Genomic DNA, 21,647 nt, shown 5'->3' on the forward strand with positions numbered 1-21,647 from the left:
AGAGATACTATTTCTAATCATCTGTGCAAAGGAAATGATCAAATACACTGCCAAAAACATACATTCATGACTTCAGATAACCTATATGCAGAACAATAGGGAACTGTCTGAACAAATGACCGTGCATGTAGAGGATGGATTAGGGGATCCCTGGGTGGCGCAGCGGTTTAGCGCCTGCCTTTGGCCCAGGGCGCGATCCTGGAGACCCGGGATCGAATCCCACGTCGGGCTCCCGGTGCATGGAGCCCGCTTCTCCCTCTGCCTGTGCCTCTGCCTCTCTCTCTCTCTCTCTCTCTCTCTCTCTCTCTCTCTCTCTGTGACTATCATAAATAAATAAAAATTAAAAAAAAAAAGATTTAGAGGATGGATTAGAAAGCAATTCAGAATATACTTAGATTTCCACAAGTACTTGTTAAAAGAAAAATCAATTAAAAGAACTGCAAAAGACTGTTCAACTCATATATGAGGAAAGTCGGCTAAACATTGCTTGGGCATGTGTATATACACACAGTTAGAAGTATAGGGCCATCTGAAAGCACAGCAAGATAAGGATAATACACCATGTATTGTTAATCTAATCATTCATTGAGAAGATACTACTGAGGTTGAAGAGGTTGCAAAGGTGGGCAGAAGCCAAGTAAAACAAGAGGAAAAAGACAAAACTACATAAATGCAAAAAGTAGATTTTCACTTTAATATAAATGTAAAAGTGTGGGCTTATTAACTGTGATAAACAAGATTAAACCATTTAAAAAAAACTTATGGCATCCAAAATGACATGTGAATTACAAAAAGCAGGAGATAAAAACCAGGAGATTCTTTTGAGGAAAACCTATGTACGTTTCGAAAAAAAGTGCTGGCAAACATTAAACCAGAATTTTAGGCTACGTCTGAGTTTTGGAATTGCAAATTTTATAAGAAATCATTTAACCTTTTTTTTTTCTAGACAAGTCTCTCAAACCTTTATTTTTTCTAGATAATCAAGGGACAAAGAAAACTTAAGGACTTCCTTCAATAAAGAGTAACAACCACAAAAAACTTTTCCACCTTTTCCAGTGGACTTATATTAGTCATGTATTATTTTTATAATCAGAATAAAGTGTTCCAGAAAAAGGATCCACTCTTGTCTAAAATCCAAATTATTGGTACCCATGACTTACTTTTCATTTATTTTAGCTTTAAAATCTAGGTATTACTGTTTTCTCATTGCCATTCTCTGACAAAGTATTTGAAGTTAATGTTCTAAGAAATCTCAAAATTTCCCATTTACAGTGTAAATCTTCTGAAAAAAGAAATAACATCATATTGTGAGTTAAGAGTACTCTTCAGATATCAGTGTATTTAAGATCATGTTTTGGAAGAAACTTCTATATGCACCTAAATTTTATTATTATGTTAAAGAACTACTCCTGCTATCACTGCTATGAATCACAGTATACAATAATATTCAGCACACAAACAAACCCCAAAGCAAAAAGAATGAGCCTAGTTATTGAGCAAACTGTATGCATTTTTACATCTCAAATTAAAACCTCACATTACCTACAAGCAGGAGTACTATAATGAATTAGTCACCATGGCAATTTGCAGTAATGTTGTATGTGACATGTACAGTGTATTTAGAAATAAACCCAAAGCCACATTTTATCAATGTATTATGTATTTGGAAAATATGTATAAAAACATTTATGGGACAATTAGGAAAGATATCAACAAAGATGAATAAGAGATAAGCCAAAAAAAAAAAAAACCCCACCAAGAGTAATAGTATTAAAACACAATTTTTAAAATAACTACAACACAAAGTGTAGAAGAAACATGCCTTAAGAGCAATACTCAAGTATTTTTAAGGAAATAAATAATACATTAAAGGGGTGACCAGAAAGTTTCATCAAGAAGGGCACGTTTGAGATAAACTTTGAAAAACAGATAATTTCAGCAAATAGAGAAGGAGAGAAAAAGACACTATGAATAAAGGCCATTAGGAGGAGCAACCAGGAGTGCTGGAGGACCAGAGCCATGCATTTTGCATATAGAAGGGGTAAGCGGAGGTGAGGTCTACATGTTAAATTAGGAACACACTTAAAAGCATTCTGAAGTCCAGACAGAGAAGCTTATTTTTTTTATAGATTTTTATTTATTTATTCATGAGAGATACAGAGAGAGAGAGAGAGAGGCAGAGACACAGGCAGAGGGAGAAGCAGGCTCCATGCAAGGAGCCCCACATGGGACTCAATCCAGGGTCTCCAGGATCACACCCTGGGCTGAAGGCGGCGCTAAACCGCTAAGCTACCAGGGCTTCCCCAGACAGAGAAGCTTATATTTGAATTATTAAATAGTGTGAATTGGCATAGTGATTTTAATCATTCATTTATTCGGCACTGTTCCTTGAGCATTTCCTCTATACAAAATACCGCAATAGGGATGGAGGATACAGAAGGAAGTCAAATGAGGCATCACCTCTGCCCCGGTGATGCTGATAGATTAGTGGAGAATGTGGACTAATCAAATCATCAAGCAATGTATAATAACATCATTGACCTCAACTATGAAGAAGAAATTGCCAATGCTGCAATGTTTAGAGATATCTTCCCTCAGAAGACCACACTAAAGATGGCATGGGAATGAAAAAGCAAGGAAGGAAAAGCATTTCAGGCGCATGGGAACACACAAAGACCAGGGAGTGAGGAAACAAAGGATAAAGGAGCAGAGAATGAAATAAGACTAGAAAGGAAGGACGAGGGTAGATAACCACAAAAAGAGCTCAAGAAGGATTTTCATTTTATTGATGGGAGGACCAAGGCCTGGGAGTTGGGAAGCAGAAAGGGGGCAACAGTGGGGCAACTTCCCAAGGTGACACAATAGTCATTAGGGAAACACTTCAGGTATCTCAATGTCAGGTTTCATATGCTTTCTGTTTAATAGTCCTGCCACCGTGATCAGAGTTGACTATTGGGAAAATGATGGATGGACTCAGAGGCAGCATTCAGAGTGCAGGAGGAGGGGAGAGAAAACTGGGAGGCTCATGATGATGACAGCACAGTATTCCAAGCAGGGTGTAATAATGGCCCAGGCCCTTAAACTTTTCTTAATAAAGGAGACTCACCTTCAAATTAAGTGATATATTTTATCTAAAACAAGGACTAAAAAACCCCATACAGCTCTTTCACATCAATGGAGATGTTAACAAGCACAATCTATTTGGAAAACAATAATCATATTGGGACATATCTCGTCCTGGAAACTTCTTTTCCAGGAATTGATGTTAAAAACACTTGAAAGGTAAATTTATAAAATAATATAATTGCATACGATTATATATTTGTGCTATATTAATATGTATCCACCTGTTGCATAATATGTTTATATTAATATTTATATTTCTATATATTTGCGTGCACAGATTTGTGGAAAAGGAAGTTTATTGCAGTGTTATTTATAACTGCAAAAGTGTGTAATCAGATGTCAATCAATAAGGGAGCGTTTAGATAAATGACAGCACAGATATAAAATTCTGCACAGTTATTAAAAAGACTGAAGAGATAGGTACTGACATTCATAGACATCCATGATAAAATGGTAAGCAAAGGCTAGCAGGGAATGGAACAAGCTGTACACACAGTATGCCACCATTGTACAAAAGTATGCAGACTGTCTCTAGAAGAGTATTTAAGAAACTGGTCATTAGCCATTGCATCTGAAGAGGAGAACTTGTTAGCTAAGGGCAGGATGAATGGAACTTTTTTTTTTTTTATAAACCTAGATACTTTAAATAGTTTTTTTAAGCAGGTATAATTACTATATATTCTAAATAAATAATTATTCTGGAGCAAAGTGGTAGTGGTCAGAGAAGAAATCAGGACACATTTGTGTCTTAGAAACTCATTTTGGGCATATTATGTTCTAGAAACAAAGGTTAACTCTATATAGTTTGGCCAAGAATGCAAGGAATGAGGAAAAATAAGAAGTTAAGATTCCTACTGGATTTTTTACTCCAAGGAGGATCAAGGTAAGACAGGAGAAGAAGAAAGGGATTAGAGGCATATTGGTAGACAAGCTTGGTTTGGAATATACTGAGACTAAAGCGGTAGCAATACAGCCAGAATTGTATGAATTTTTTTTTCTTTTACATTAGGAGGAACCATTCTTTGGATAAAAGTCTGTTACACTTGGATATATTTTTAATAAAAGAACCTTTAAAAGGTCTAGTGGTTTTCTCTTTTTACAAGTAATTGAATACATTTATTTTGCTAATAGAAGGGGAAGACATGACAGCAACACAGCGCTGCTTCCATGGTTCGCTATAACTAGTCATGTAGGGGAGAAAGCATGTACAGACTTTGCCACTATGTAATTATAGATTTGCTTCTGTGCTTTCTTTTCCCCTCTCTGCAGGTATCCTGATCTTTCTGATCTCCTAGAGTTGCAGCATGCATATTAATGAATTTTACCAGTTATCCTTACTTTATATCCTCATCGTTGGCAAAAATCACGACGGCCCTGGAGTTCGGGGTGTCCAGGAGCTGTTTGATAATTCTATCAAAGTCAATGGTTCTGTCTTTGCGCTCTTGGGGGATTCTCACAGACTGCGCAATGCAGAGCCCACCTGTTTAAGAAAGAAAGAAGAGTGTCAATAAAGTTCCCTCAGAGATACCAAAGGAACCAGGGTGAGTAGCTAGAGAGGGTGGAATTTTGAATTCTGAGTGCACAGCACTTCCTTGGTGATATCCCTGAATGAGAAAGGCTTAAGACATTATGCTAAGTCCTAAACTGTTGTTCATACTTGGTGCATCTTCCATGACATTGCACAACCTGATTTTCTTAGCACTGCACTTGTAAATGGCTAATGATGCCCAGAACACCAATGATACTGATCCTGGGGAGGTAGACAGGTTGACAAATTGGGTGGGATAAGGTCTTTAAAATGAATGCAATCAATAATAATATAATAATAATAAGAAAACTGCAATCAATAATCTACAGTAAAACATATTAAAACACATAAAGCTCAGGTTAATTTCTGTGGCTTTTCTGGTGTTTGCATTCCCAGGATTCTTTTCAACTTCATATCCATCCCAACTTTTAAAGGTCAGAACCAATGGAATAAATCTGAAAACAAAACAACAGCAAGAACACCAACTACTATAAATCACAGCAATAACCTCATACTCGTGCCCAACTCTCAAATATGTTTTATGTATGTTATTCCATCTTAAAAACTTTAAAAGATAGTTAGTAATACACATTTTTTTTTTGCTAGAAGGGATGGGGATTAAATAGAAAAAATAGATTTGTGACTCCAGACTTGTCAGAGCTGTGATGATATTAATTCTCATTATGCATTTCAAGACAGGAAAATATGCAGCAGTTTACTAAGCAACTGATACACTCCTCACTATCTTACCTCTTGCTTCATAGTAGCCTCTGGATCTGGTATTTTATATAACACACTTTAAGAAAGGCTGGTGTAGGTGAAAGGGGTAGAGAGAACATTTATAGGAAAGGCAACAAAGGCCATCCAATGGGCAGAAGACATAGAGGCCAAGAAAAAAGGATAAGCTTGTTCTGGTAATGTGCTTGGGAAACAGCTATTATCAAGCTTATACCTTGAGCCTGACAATTGGGTGAAGGGTACAAGGCTTCCACAAACAGAAAAAATATCAACTTTATTCCAAAGTTGAGCTCCATTACACTTTTATCCCAACCAGTGTAATCTCTCTATAAGTGGCTCTTAATTTTCAGTGTACATAAAATCACTGATGATCCTTTTTCAAAATGTAGAGTTTCAATCACATTATCACCAACTTGACCTAATTGACATTTATAGAACAATCCACAGGACAATAGAACAGCACACATTCTCTTCAAGTGTAAATGGAACATTCATTAAGCCAGTTCATATTCTTGGCCATTAAAAAAATAACAAATTTAAGTGCATAGAAACTGTACAAAGTACATTATCATGCCTAACAGAATCAAACTAGAAATCAATAACACTTAGAAATTTAAAAACATATTTCTAAATAACCCATGGGTCAAAGAGGAAGTGTCAAGGGAAATTCTAAAATACTTTAAACTAAATGAAAATGAAAGTGGAACACATCAAAATGTATAGATTATGACTAACATGATATTTATTATTATTTTTAAAGATTTTATTTATTTATCCACGAGAGGCCAAGACATATGCAGAGGAAGATGCAGACTTCCTATGGGGAGCCTGATGCAGGACCCCAGGATCAAGACCTGAGCCAAAGGCAGATGCTCAACCACTGAGCCACCCAGGCATCCTCTAAAGTGGTATTTGGCAGGAAATATGTAATCATCACTTATGTTAGAAAAGAGGGAATAGCCAAAATGGCAACCTAAGCCACTATTTAAGAAAGAAGGTAGAAAAGAGCTAACTAACCATCCTTGCAAAAAAGCAGAGAGACATAATAAAAGAGCAAAATCAATGAACCTGAAATCAGAAAATATGAGAAAAAATCAATAATATCAAAAGTTGCTTCTTTGAAAAGATTAATAAAATTGATAAATCTCTAGGCAAAGCTGACCAAAAAGAAAGAAATCACAAATGGTCATATCAGAATTAAGAGGGGCTAATCATATTGATAGACCCCACAGATAGCAAAAGGTAGTAAGGAAATATTATAAAAAATTTTATGCCAATAAACTCAGCAACTTAAATTAAATGAGTGAATCCCTTGAAAGACACAAACTATCCAAACTGAGGGCAGAGTAGATAATCTGAATAGTTTTATATATCAAAGATATCAAATTCGTACACACACACACACACACACACATACACACTTCCAAAAAAAGAAAGATCGAGGTTTCACTGATAAATTCTACCAAACAGTTAAGGAAGAAATAAAATATGATCTATATATAATCTTTTACTGAAAATAGAAAAGGAGAGAAAGTAATTCATTTCATAAGGTTAATATTAACCTAATGCCCAAATCAGATGAAGATATTATTTTTAAAAAGACCAGTATCATTTATGAACATCCTTGCAAAACTCCTAAAAAATACTAACAAAATAAATCTAGCAATATATATGAAATAGTAATACATTATAATCAAGTGGATTTCATGTAAGGAAAGCAAAGCTTATTTATTATTTGAAAATCAATCATTATAATTTATATATGATCAAATTAAACAACAAAGTCATGTGATCATCTTTATACATGTGGAAAAAGGCACTAAACAAAATTCAATAAACATTCATGATAAACACTATAAACTAGGATTAGATAAGACCTTTCTAAGCCTAATAACAGGCATCTACAAAAAGCCTACAATAAGCATCACACTTAATAGTAAGAAATGACAAGGCAATTTTGTCCTCTCTTAAAACTCCAATTCAACATTGTACTGGATGTCCTTGTCAGAGGAATAAAGAGCAAAAAAAGAAAAGAAAAGAAACAAAAGGCCAACAGTTGGCAAAAGAAAAAAAAAAGTCTCTATTTGCAGATGATGTGATTGTCTATATAGAATATTCTAGAACTAAAAGGAGAGTTAAGAAAAATTGTGGGATATAAACTCAAAACACAAAGGTCAATCATATATCTACAAGTCACAATGAACTGGAATTTTAAATTAAAATAATGCCAGCAATAAATTCACCAAAAATGTGGTCCTTATTTATAAATCTCACAAAATATGTATAGGAGCTATATTCTAAAAATTATAAAACATGGCTGAAAGAATTTTTTAATCATGTAAATACCCCCCAAATAAATAAACTCTCCCCAATTTCATATATAGATTCTGTGCAATCTCAATCAAAATCTCAGAAAGCCTTTTGAAATCTGTATCACTAGCTAATTCTAATACTTGTACCAAAAGTCAAAAGAACTAGACTAGTCAAAATAATTGAGTAAGAGAAACAACATTGGTGAACTTGAACTACCTAAATTCAAGACTTACTACTATTCAAGACTTACTCCAAACTGCAGTAGTCAAGACAGTGTGGGATTGGAAAAAGAATAGACACTTAGTTCAATGGAACAGAAAAGAGGTCCAGAAATAGGCCAATACAAATATAGCCAACTGATGGTTGGCAAAGGTGCAAAGGCAATAAGCAGAGACAGGCTAGAGTTTTCAACAAACGATGCTGAAACAAATGGATATTTATACATAGAAATAGTGAATCTTGACATATACCTCATACTGCATGTAAAAATTAACTTCAAATGGATCAATAGACCTAAGTCTAAAATAAGAAACTAAAAAACATTTAGATGGAGACAAAGGGAAATCTTACTGGCTTTAGGTTTTGCAAAGAGTTTTTGGATATAAGATCAAAAGCCCAAAACAAGAACGCCTGGGTGGCTCAGTGGTCTGCCTTGGGCTCAGGGCGTGATACCAGGGTTCAGCAACGGAGTTCTACCTCAGGGGTCCCTGCATGGAGCCTGCTTCTCCCTCTGTCTATGTCTCTGCCTGTCTCTCTATGTCTCGCATGAATAAATAAAATCTGTTAAAAAAAAAAGCCCAAAACATAAAGAAAAAATTAATAAATCAAATTTTATGCAAATTAAAACTTTCGTTCTATGAAAGATAGCATTAAGAAAATAAAAGTACAAGCCAAGGACTGGGGATAACCAAATGTCTAATAGAAGACTTGTACCTACAATATATAAAGATTTGAAACTCAGCAATAAAAAAAGAAAAGAAATGGGCAAAACATCTGAATAGACAGAGAAAAACAGATGTCAAATAAGCACAGGAAAAAATGCTCAACATCAGTCATTAGGGAAATGTTAATTAAAACCACAAAGTTATATCACTACAATAGCTATTAAAACAGCTTTTCAAAAACCAGTAATATCAAAATCTAGAGAAGATGTGGAGCATTAGGAATCTCTGCTCATTGCTGGGAGGAATACAGAACAATACAACCACTTTGGAAACCAGTCTGGCGCTCAAAGTTAAATATAGAGAAAACATAACAAGCAGCCAGTCAGTTCCAATCCTAGGTATTTATCCAGATGAACTGAAAGCTTGTGCTCACACAAATGTGCACACAAATGTTTAGAGCAACTTTATTCATAATCACTAAAACTGGAAACAACTAAGACATCTGTCAACAGGTGAATAGATAAACAAATTGTACATGCATATAGCTGAATCCTACTCAGCAACAAAAAGGAACTGCTGATTTGTGGATGAGCATGAATAAATTTTAAAAGCATTTTGCTAAGTCAAAGAAGCCCAACCAAAAAGACTATATATTGTATAATTCTGTTCATACAACATTCTAGAGAAAGCAGGACTTCAGGGGTGGAAAATAGATCCATGGATGCTAGGGATTCAGAGGAGGGGTTGAATACAAAAGGACTCCACAGGGAAATTTGGAAGTGATGGAAATGTTCTGTATGGTACTCTGGTAGTAGAAACATGACTCCACACGCTTGTCAAAACCTTAAGAACAACATGCCACCCTGGACTTACTGTAAGCAAAACTTAAAAAAATCAACCAGATTGTCAGGGGATCCTAGAATATAATGCAGACTGTGATAAATGAATCTAACTGTATTATTAATGTATGAGTAAATTTTACTGATGGAGATGAGTAGAAAATAAGTTGACCTAAGTAATTTTTAAAATTGTGTTTTGCCTGGCAACTCTAAAGTTAGAGACTAAAAGAACTGAACATAAAACGGTACTCTGATTTGTATATTTTTCAAAGTAATGTAAGATAGCAATTCTCGAACTGCTTTCCATACTTGAGTTGAACAAAACAGCAAATAAATTGTAGATAATGGGAACCAAGATTCTCACCTTCAAATAATTTATGAGTAAGCAGAAAAATAAGGCTAGAATGAATCATGTGGTGCCAGAAAGGGTCAGAAATATCAGTATAAAGTCACATTTTAGAAGGATGCTTGTATGCATGGGTTACTACACACTATCCGCTGAGGGAGCCTAAAAACAATGACACCCCAGAGCAACCAGGACTCATACTACCCAGGTGTTAGTTTCAAAATACCATCTTTCAACAAAAAAGAATCAGTTCTCTTTGAAGAAATGGCTGATTCTATGCCTGGGGCCAGGCATATACAAGACAAGCCTGCAGTGTCAGGAAGTCAGAAGTACACGAAGGGGCATGTCAACAGGATACAGAAGCCACCTAAATGTGTGTCCAGTGAATAAAGCTAGAACCATATGAACAACAAAATAAGTAATGATGGTATTAAATGATTATCCAAAGAATACTATACATACTTATGAACCCATACTGAAACAAAAGACTAAATTAATAAATGAGAGAAGTAATTAATTTTCTGTACAGAACTCCAAATAATAAATGTAGAAGGAAAGAGAAAAATGAAATATCACCATTAGAACATGATAGTAATAATTGCTGCTCATAAGAGCCACCGATCCATGCTAACATTAGTGTGGGAAACAGTGACATTTATATAGCTTCAGGAGACACTGAACATTTATATGGCTTAAAAGTTATTTCTCCCAAAATATTTATTAATTACTTTGGTGGTTTGAACATATGCCTACAACTTCTTTGATACTCTTCCTTCAAAGAGGTTGAGATTAAGTTATCTACCTTTAAGTTAAATCCATGCTTGGTGATTTGCTTCTAAAGAATATATAAAAGGAAAAAGAGTAACTTAGGTGTAGAGACACCTGGCAGACACTGCTGTAACTGGGTCACTAAGTTAATATCACTACTATTAAGTCACGTTGGTTTCATGTCCTGCCTGATATGATGTGATGATAAGGGCACTCCGTTTGTGTTTTATTCTTCCCCCAAATCTCTAACCATCATCTAATCATGATAAAATATCATAAAAATCCAAACTGAAGGACACTGCAAAACACCTGACCTGTGTTCTTCAAAAACTCTGAAGATCATGAAATAAAAGACTGAGAACTGAAAAGTAGATTGGAGCCTGGGACAGAAAGACATTTGTGTAAAAGCTAGCAGCATCTGAATAAAATCTGTACTTGAGGTAGTAGTATTTTTCCATTGAGACATGTATACATTGAGACATTGTACACTGGCTATTTTAGATATTAACATTTGGGCTAACTTGGGTATAGGGGAATTCTATCTTTGCAACTCCTTTATACATCTAGATTTTAAAAAAATGTCTATGTGTGTGTGTGTGTGTGTGTGTGTGTGTATAGTTATCTAGTTATCTAACTGTCTATCATCTACTTATGCACTCTACCTAACTCCCCACATCCCTGCCCAGGTCTTACCTCCCATGAACACTTATTTAGTAAGTAGTGGAGCAGGCCCAGGAATTTGAGTTTTTAGCAAGATCTCGAGGTCAGTGATTCTTAGGCATTAGTTTACCTAGAGGACTTGTTAAAACACCCATTTCTGGCCCCACTTCAAGAGATTCTCGTTCAGTGGGTTTGGTAAGGTTTGTGAATTTGCATTTCAAACAACTTCCCAAGTGATTCTGGTACTGCTGGTCTGGGCACCACACTCCAAGACCACTGTTCTAGGTGATATGGCTGCAGGTGGCTAGAGAAGCAGATTTTGAGAAGCATTTGCTTGGGCACTCCAAATTGGTTGTAGCCAGCTCATTCAGAAGTAGCATACTTGTACACACATTCCAGTTAAACTTTTTAAAAGACTCTTAGGAGGGTGAGATAGGGAGAAGGAAGGAAGAGATGGATCACTATGCTTTGTTATAAGGTTTACAATGATACAAAGAGACAACAACAGGAGAAATATCCCTGGGAATAGGGACTACAGCCTCCATGCCATAACTCCTCCAACTCTAGGAAAACAACATGGAGTATGGAGGAATGAAACCATCTGCAAACTGTCCTGGGACTGCTGGGGAGAAGAAATGGCTACTTTACCACCTTCTCGGCAGGAGACGTGGAATAATTCTGGATGGAAACCCAGCTTCCCATCAGGATTCAATTACAGCTGAGTGATTAAGCAAATTAGAGCAAACTCCATTTGGCGATGTGATTAGTGGAGGGGCGGTCTGCACTCACAGATTTAGGGCCCACCCAGTGCACACTGGAGGAATCCATGCATGGAGTTTTATGATTGCAGAAATGAGTTTCTCGCCCCCTCTCACAGAGAACAGTCCACAGGTGTGCAAAATCAAACAACTCAACAGAAGAGAGAAACTGGCTATTAACATGTTAATGGGAATGAACATCTTCATAAAGCTAAAATCTTAAAAAAAGAAAGAGAGAGAGAGAGAGAGAAGATTGGAAAACAAAGGATAAGAGATAAACAAACTGCTTTGATCTTCTGCTCTTGGAAGTCTTAAGTGGTGTCTCCCGGAAGGACGGTCATTTCATTTGCTTCAGGTTCCTAAGAGAAAGTGGTAGGTTGAAAAATTTACATATGTTGTACATAGATGACTTTGCCTCAAGCATTCAACCCAAAGTGTATCACAGTAGAAATGTGTCTGTGTGAGAAAATAATGCAAGTCTTATTTCTATTCCAGCAAGGTATGGAATGGTCCACACAGATGCACAAACACGCCCACACAGTTGAGGTGTCCTGATAGCAGTTAGCTTATTTTTCAACAATGGTGGTGACACCGCACACTACAGTCTCCTCTGACCTGTAACCATCTTTTCATCCTAAACCGCTGCCCTATTGAACACTAACTTTCTCTCTATGGTTTGTGTTTCAGCTTAGACCCTCACAATGGATTCAGCCTGCCTGCTGTTACATCTCTGATGCAATTTGGTCACCCCTGTGTACAAGCAACCTATATCAAGAAAAATAACTTGTTCAATGTCAAGAGCTTAAGCATATCACTTTTGAGGGCATTTCATTTGCACATGGAAACTAACTGGAGTTTTATGGTGCAGGTTGGCATTGCAACTGCCAAATTAATTTTCACTTCTGTGGGGTGTAATATATAGAAAAAACTGAACAGTATCATCATAAATGTTCCAAATGAAGAGGCATGTCACAGACAGGGTAACGCCATTCATGACATGTCAGCTGTATCTAAGAAAGCCCATTCTCAGTGGCTTGAGGGGGGAGATACAAGCTATGGAGGTAATGGAAAGAATTTCAGAGTCCCAGAAATCAATCTGCTTCTCAATTTGAAGCTGAAAACTGGTCAGTTCTCTGTCTGCCCATGGTAGCTAGTAATCTGTAACAGCAAGAAGAATGTCAGGAGTTAGATCACAAATTGTTTCCATTAAAAATACTTTTCTCTCTCAAATGAGAGTGGATACTTTTCCATCTAATAAGCAAAAGCAATAGGAAACCGTTTAGCATTTGCAGCTCAATCCTGTCGGGGTTATACATGATACAGTTCTATTGATGATTTGCTCTATTATTTAGAACTGCCAATTCAATTTAGAAAATATTTATTGAGACTCTTATGTGAAAGGCTCTCTAGGTTTTTTAAAAGGAATAATATATGAAAGCAAAAGGAGCCTGAGAAATAACCTCATCTAATTCCCCAATATGAGGGGGGAAACTAAAGTCCAGAGGGTTTAACAGTGATAATATTAATCATAGTAGAAGAGTTGGCAATCACTGGATTCTATATGTCAGATACCATTCCAAGTGCTTTACATCACTGATGGAGTCCATGGTCATACAACCCTAGAGGTACATATGCTAACATCCCCATTTAGACTGGAGGAAATGGAGGTATTCTGAAGTTCAGTAACTTACCCCAGATCATATATTTAATGGCAGAGAAGTACTAAGATTTTTATATTCCTAACCTTCATGCTAATTGATAATGCAACATTCTTTTTCAAATAGAGAGAAGAGGAGGACAAATGTTATTATCTTGTTAGAGGAATCACCAAAGGCTTTATGGGAGAACTTTAATCTCACATGGATTGTTTCACATCTGGGGGTGGTGGGCATCAGTGGAAGAATATGTAATGAAGGGAAGAGGGAGATCAACTGGTAAGGTTATTTTGGATAAGACTGTTGGACTCTCCATTACCCCGTCTTTCTTTACTGACAGATACCTGGTGTTAAGGGAGGTCAGCTGGCCATTCCCAAGCAACACTCATCATTGATCACCATCAAAAGGACCAATTCTGTTTTGAAATCTCCAGCCTCTTTTCTAAATAGGAATGACCTTGTTACTCATGAAACAGTCATAAATTTTCTGGGGATAGTTCTGAAAAACTATAATTGGGGGGGCTATGGGGATAGAGGAGGTGAGAGAGAGAGGGACCCTGTGCTTCTTCCAGCATTTTGGATGTCAGGTCTAGAGCATTTATTGTACTTCTGGCATCATTGGGACACACAAAAAAAAATGATGAAAACTAAAAATACACTAAAAATGGTAAAACAGAAAGCTAGAACCAGAGTCCCCGAAGTCATGTGAGTGTAAGTAATCACTTACTTAAGGACTCCCTGATATGTGAGAAAACAAACCACTTTTTATTGGAATTACCAGCAATCAGTTTTATGTTATTTGCAATTGAATACATTCTTACTTTATCCTTGCCTTCCAAAAATTCTCATCCCAATATAGAAAGGGGAGAAAATTCCTGAGAGTGAAAGAATTTCAAGGAAACATATAAAGGAGAAGAGAGACCAAGGATCACCACTGCAGCAGAGAAGCTGGGGAAAAGGGACTGCTAAGCACCTGCATGGATTTGCAGACCAAATATTTGAGTAGGAGAGGGAGACAAAGTGAAAGAGTGAAAAGTCACGTGGAAATTGGGGGAGGGCTTAGCAAGGATTTTGGTGATGGAAGCGTATCTTGTGGAAGCCTGAGAGTTAGGACTTCAGGGTTCTTGTTTTTCTTACTCATCTATTCTCTATTTAATCTTTTTTTCTGTATTTAATATTTTAGATATCCCTGTCCTTTTTCAGGATTGAGAAGGGAGAGGGAGGAAAGGACAAAGGCAGGAAGCGAGGACAGATGAACACCTCAAGAAAATGCTCAGCTACCAGAGTATAAATAGCATTTTGGGGAGCATGGAGAGATGAACTTGCCTGAAGCAAAATACCATAAAATGCAGTAAACTGGTGGGGCTGGAGTTATATGCCGAAGACTTTATAACAGAAAGTAGAGGCTGGGCAAGAAATGTTCCGCTTATGTCTGCCAGTGAGGAGAGAGCAGGACTCATGCACTATCTACACACACTAATTCGAGTGTGTTCCATCACATCTTTCAGCCAAGCAATGTCGGACAGCAAGTCGTACTTAGTTAAATATGCACAGGAATTTCAATGTCTACATTTTGTCTGAGAAGAATTTGCATCTTATATTGGGATAAGGGAGATGGAAGCAATCTTGATCGGAACCATGTATATTCTAGCTGACTTGATCTCAGAACAACCCTCCCTTTGTAAAGATGGTGAAAATAGTGTAGAAACAGGAAATGACCGACCAACTTAGCACCAAACCTGATGCTCTGCAATTAAGTCTTTTGATTCCTGATTTGATACTCTTCTGGCTGGTGATGCCACTCTGTGAGTTGCTTTCTTTGCCTTTTTCACAGCCATGTATTCATTCACTCAATTAAAAAAATATTTACTAAGCATCTGCCGTGTCTCAAGTACTCTTTCAGTTGCTGGTGATACAGAATAAAAACAAAAGACTAATATCCTACTCACTCCATGGGGATACATGCTAATAAGACAACTTTTCATTCTAATTCTCTTTCAGAACTGTGCTGGCCTCTGAGAATGCTCTGAGTTTAGCTTACAACCAAAATCCCAATTCGGAACATCAAGTTTTTCTCAACAGCTGGTGTCTTGGCAGGTCGTGAGTGGGTTAATCAAGAAAGTGCTCTGATTCAGGAAGCTTTTAGAAGGCAAGCTGTTCCTTTCCCTGAACAAGAACTAAGAAATTGGCTGATTTTTTACAGTGACTGCTTTTCCCTGTGGCTTGAGCAGCCTCGGCAGTCAGAATCAATTGTCACTTGTCTCCAAGCAGCAACTCTGTAAGGATGTCCCACTATGCATCCCCAGACAATAAAAAAAGGAGGTCAACTCATGAGTCTAAAACATGACTGATATTTCTAAACTACTGTTTGCATTTATTCAGTTCTCACTTGGATGTGTGTGTTCGAAATGGAGCAGGCCGATTTTACGATTCATTTTAAATCTTGAAAATAAGGAGGTAATAGGATATCGTGTCTGTGTGGGAACCCATCCAGAGAATTCAAATTTAGTGGAAATTTAGAGCAGGTATAGACACACACATACACACACATACAGACTATTTCATTATGTTCTCAGGGCAGTGGTTCTAAAGATATACTCTTAGCTTTGTGAATTTTTCAGTCATTTGTGTGTGCATTTCTTGCAGTACTACACTATAGTAATGTAAAAAGAATCATTTCCATACTATTGTGTTCCATGAATAAATTAATAAGTGATTTCTGTTATTCTTCACTGGTTATTTCACTAACTGGTTATGGTCTTACCCTGGAATGATCCTTTGGTCCAAAGCTTTTTTAATTCATCCATTCTTATTTGAATACCACCAAGTACTACAAGACATAGGGAGAAGTAGGAGTACCGGTCCCTTGTATAGATGAGGGGACAGGAACTTGGAAATGAAGCTGATTTGCATACTATATAGCTAAATACAGTACTGGGGGTAAAAATGAGAATTCCTGACCCTTAATCCAGAACTATTTCCCTACCTGTTCTCGGGAATTCTGATGAGATTTCTTCCACCTCTGGTCCTTCACTCTCTCCTCTGTTACATTTCTCTCAATGAATCAATCAAATAGAAGAAATGGAATGCTTATAGCTCCTGTGACCTTTTAGCCTATCAAACTCTCCTGAATATTAAACATTTTTGTTAACTCTTTTTATAATAGTGTCTCTTCATTTAATGAATTAGTGGCAGATATTTTAACTCAACATCTTCAAACAAACCAATATATCTCTTTTTGTATATCCTTAGAGGATAAAAAAATGATTGAGCCTTCATCCTGTCAATAGGCTCAAAGAATAATTTGTACTCCAATCTCTAGGCTTGTTCTTCATGGTCGATGAAATGTTTAAATACACATAATTCAACTTTGTAAAGAAATATAAAGAAAGCATTACTTTGATATGAGTAACACTATCAATTTGGATAACAGTTTGCCACACTGGATGACAAAATTACAATTATATGATATGATTATCTGTCATTGAAATAGTGACCTCTGCATGCTGAAAGACAAATTAAACTTTAAGAATTGTGCTATTTTTCTCATCTTTTTCTGCAGCTCTCTTCCCTCTGCCCCTTAGTGTCTCTGCTAAGATAGATCAGTACTGCAGCAAACTGTTATTCTTTTAAGGCTTGGAAGAGTACACATATCAACAAAATACATTTCTAAAGAATCTGAGCATCTATCGCTGTTAAATAATTCTTGCTATTTATTAATATTTATGTCCAAAGCAAAGAAGTGGAAACACAATCTGACATTTAATGATTTTAGAAATGTGCCACCCTCACTATTTTTCACAAACCTCAGAAAAAAATTATTTCCCCTCCTTACTAAGAAGTGTAGTAGTTAAAGCTTTATGCCAGCTGACACTTCTTTAATCACAAGAAGTAAATGAAGATGCTGGTTAATAGCACAGTCTTCATCTATGTGACCAAAGCAGGTAGCTGGATATATAAATGCTTCCCAAGGCCCAGGAGATCAAGTGAGTCATTGACAGTAAGGAGCAATGAGTTCATTGAGTTTTCCAAGGGACTTGGATAGAACAACACATTTGTAGATTCTCTCATCTTTCAATTGGTCTGCCTTTGGAGAAGTCTTATTCCCTTGTGTTATGTTTTCTTTAGAGAATTCCCACAAGAGGTTATACCACAAAATAATCCATCAAGTTTGAAAATTCAGTACTTTCTGAATTCTTAGGTCACTTAGGAGTTTGAGGAATTTATCCTCCAGAAATGTTTGTGTATCATTTGCAAATAAGACTTTACTGACAGGATTTTTCTGGAAATCGACCTTACTCAACTCCTTCTACAGCATCAACCATGCTGGCTCTAGAAGGGGTATAAGCCCTCTATCTAGAAATCAGACAACAGATTTCTCTACAATCATCTTCCACGTGATTCATCCAAAAGGTGCTATTCCGAGAAGGTGCTATTACTCTTAAACCAAAATGACATTTTTTTTTCTTACTGTATTTGCAAATATATTTGTCTTTTGTGACATAGTCATATTTATTGTAATTTGATATTAGCAACGAAAAATTTTTCATTCTCAGACACAGAGTATATTCAAAAGAGAAATAAATTTAAAAATCACACCTTTAATGACCTCAATATAAATTTGCTCAACCATTTGCAAGTATGAAAGAAAAGAAGGCATGTACGCACATCCTCAAATCCTAAAAGGAGACAGGAATAATTAAATAAAACATGACCATTTTTTAAGGCTTTATGTTTTGGGTCACACACAAAAAAATGTATCATTTTCACCTTTGTTAATGTATATTCTTAAAGGGTTATTGAGAGTGAATAAAATAAATAAAAATTAACAAGCAGGTTATGTTCTATGCACAAAAATAGAACCAATGCTTTTGAAGAAGCTGGGCCTGTAAATTAATTGTTTCTGGTAAAGTTAGTTTCAGGCTGGTATCAGAGCAATGCCCATGGGAAAGGTGGTATAGAATGAATATTTATAGACATCACATGATTGAGAAGTCTGCAGTGACATGACCCTTAGCATTATCAACTGGTCTGACAAATGCCAAATTAGATCTTGAAATGTTATTACGCAAAATATAGTCTAATAAACTGAATATCAAATATTTAGAGTAAAATATTAAGAAAACACATGTAATCTTGCAACAGTGAATATGGGTCTTAATTTAGGTTGAATCAAGCAATCAAGCAATCACCTTTGTGATTTTATGAGCTCTGAGCATTAAGCTAGCTCTGGCAAATTATCTTCCCTAGAGGGGAAGGTACATATTTTGTCTCATTCAAATACCTTATTTAATTAGAGGTTAGGATCAGATCTAGGTTGCTACCTTTTTGACAGTGTTGTGACTTAAAGGAGCCAAAGGAAATCACATCAGAGGATATGGTATATTCACGCATGGTGTGGATTCAACCAATGTTACCCCCAAAAAACATCATAATGGACTTAGGTTCCAAAAGCTGTATCCCACTAAAATCACTCTTGGGCTTCAGGAATTACTCCAGGAGGTAAAAGGAAAGAAGAAAAATCTATAAGGCAAGATGCTAACTAGAAAGGTAGTCATATATAAAGAATCAATAGCTCTTTCCTCTCAGTCCAAAGTTAGTACTGTCTTACCAAGAAGAGATTGATATCACACTACAATTTAAAAAGGTAAAGCACTATCTAGAAACTAGAGGCATCTAGAATTTCAGCAGGCCCTGGAATTACACTCAATCCAGTCTGGCCTTCTGGGAATAGGAGTTTATATAGATGTTGCCAGTATATGCACATTGTGCCATATGACATTTTATCCTCAGTTCTACTACCTGAACGTTTTTGGACCACCACCCCAACCCTTATAAGTTATGGTGTTGTGCTCTTGAAAGGAAAGCACACTGAAAATCATGGCAGGTTTATGTATATTAGACTCTATTTGGTACTCATGTATAATCTTTATTCAGTAAGATGACACAAAAACACTATAGGTTGAATCAGAGATAAACCAAGATGAGATAGTGGGAATAGGCAATAAGGCATGCAATATCTGTAGTGGGAATTTTAGAAAGAAATAACTAAAAGTCATCTGGTTTTTATTATAGCCATATGACAGCAATTCTAAAAAATGGCAGGTAAAAAAAAAAAAGTACTCTTCTCCCCCAAATCTTTGGTTGATCTACGTCAGGTCTTGGCAAACTCTTTCTGTAAAGGGGCAGATTGTAAACGTTTCAGACTTTGCAAGCCACATGGTCTCTGTCACAACTACTCAACTCTGTTGTAGCAGGAAAGCAACCAACTTCCCTGGACAATACATATTTTTAAATGGTCATTTAAAAAAATATAGGGATGCCTGGGTGGCTCAGTGGTTGAGCGTCTGCCTTTGGCCCAGGGCATGATCCAGGAGTCCTGGGATTGAGTCCCACTTCGGGCTCCCTGCATGGAGCCTGCTTCTCCCTCTGCCTGTGTCTCTGCCTCTCTCTCTCTCTCTCTCTCATGAATTAAAAAAAAAAAAAAGTTAAAAAAATATATATCTATAAAAACAGGCAGCTGAACAAATCTGGCCTGAAGGTCAAAGTTTCCTGAATCCTGGTCCAAATTCTAAACAAAGGCTATAGTTACTATTGACTTTTAGTTTTATACACATGTAGATACGTGTGTATGTGTATGTTCTAAATTACCACCATTTGTATGACTTATCCTTTAACGAGCATTGTACTCAACATGTAAGTGAACTCAGAGACCCAAATTATGCAGTTGGCCTCTGACCGTGCAGATTCAGTACACACTCTCATTTCAAGAGTAAGTTCATAATGCCTAGAAGTCATTCATGCTCACATCAGGCATAGTGCATCCTTCCATCTCCTACAGTATTGCATATGCCTGCATTTAAACAGTGCATTTGCAGTAATCAAGAATAGCACAATGATTGCAAAGATGAAGAAACAATACCGAATACTTTGATTCTGTTGCATTAAAGCCGTGGATTAATGTGAATAATCGGCATTTATGTTACAAAATATAATAGGCATATAAGATGAAATTACTGACAAAGGAGAAATTTTTCCCAATATGGAGACATTTGAAAAATCATTTCCAAAGAAATAAAGGCATAGATGCTATGACAATTCCCGAAATTTATAATGAACTAGGAATTTCCTGAATTTTGGTCAAACTTATGCCTATCTTCAAGAATTTTCCAAGTTGTGTATTGCTATTGCTTCTTATAAAAAAATAATTTTTTTGAAATAAATTTTTTCAAAAGATTTTATTTATTTGACAGATAAAGAGAGAGCACAAGCAGGAAGAGTGGCCTGCAGTGGGAGAAATAGAAGCAGACTCCTCCCAAAGCAGGGAACCTGATGCAGGACTCAATCCCAGGACCTTGGGATCATGACCTTAGCTAAAGTCAGCCGCTTAACCAACTAAGCCATCCAGGTGCCCTTGAAATAAAATTAATAAAAAATGTTCTTTGATCATCTCTGAACAAATATAAATTGACAAATCTGGCTAAGTTTTCCACTGAACATGCAATATGCAAAGATCAATTTCTACAAAGTAGTTGACAAATTTACAGAAGTCAAATCCTACAAACAAAAACTGTGGTATTACTTGTCATTGCAACAGGACAACTAATTGGAGGTATAATTTTTTCCTTTTTAAAAAAGATCATCTATTTAAAATGTATCTCTTCCTATTTTCCTATCCTGAAATTTTTTATATATTTATGTATAATCTTATTACCATCATGAACATACATATGAAATGCAATAAAATTTCTACCATTTGCATTTTTCTCCTTATTGGTATTGTTATTTTTCATTTCATGATTATTATTAGAAAATAACTTTGCCATGCAGAGAAAGAAGTTCCTAAAAAAATTACTTACTTTGAGACTCAAATAGGAGTCCCCTGGTAAACAGTAGTTTTGTTTCATAAATGGAAGAGAAGGTGAGAAAGTGATTTGCCCAAGACCAGCCAGGAGGTAAACTAAGCCTTATTTCAAAACTAGGCTTAATTACATAACAAAATTATCCCATTACCTCATTATAAACAACATAT

The 21,647-nt window shown here is 36.2% G+C and overlaps 1 protein-coding gene across 7 annotated transcripts in view; it reads right to left on the reverse strand.

Annotated features, from left to right (window-relative positions):
* Nucleotides 1–21,647, reverse strand: part of GRM7 (glutamate metabotropic receptor 7) — an 849,841-nt gene that overhangs the window by 417,836 nt on the left and 410,358 nt on the right. For all 7 annotated transcript variants that reach the window (XR_012012515.1, XR_012012517.1, XM_072788071.1 and 4 more), the window contains exon 3: nt 4,465–4,606. Coding sequence is in view for 5 of the 7 variants with exons in the window: in XM_072788071.1 (XP_072644172.1) it covers nt 4,465–4,606 (142 nt within the window). In the remaining 2 variants the exon portion in view is untranslated. The remainder of the gene's footprint in view (nt 1–4,464; nt 4,607–21,647) is intronic.

The sequence above is a fragment of the Canis lupus genome, chromosome 19 (assembly GCF_048164855.1).
Source record: "Canis lupus baileyi chromosome 19, mCanLup2.hap1, whole genome shotgun sequence".
Classification (NCBI taxonomy): Eukaryota; Metazoa; Chordata; class Mammalia; order Carnivora; family Canidae; genus Canis; species Canis lupus.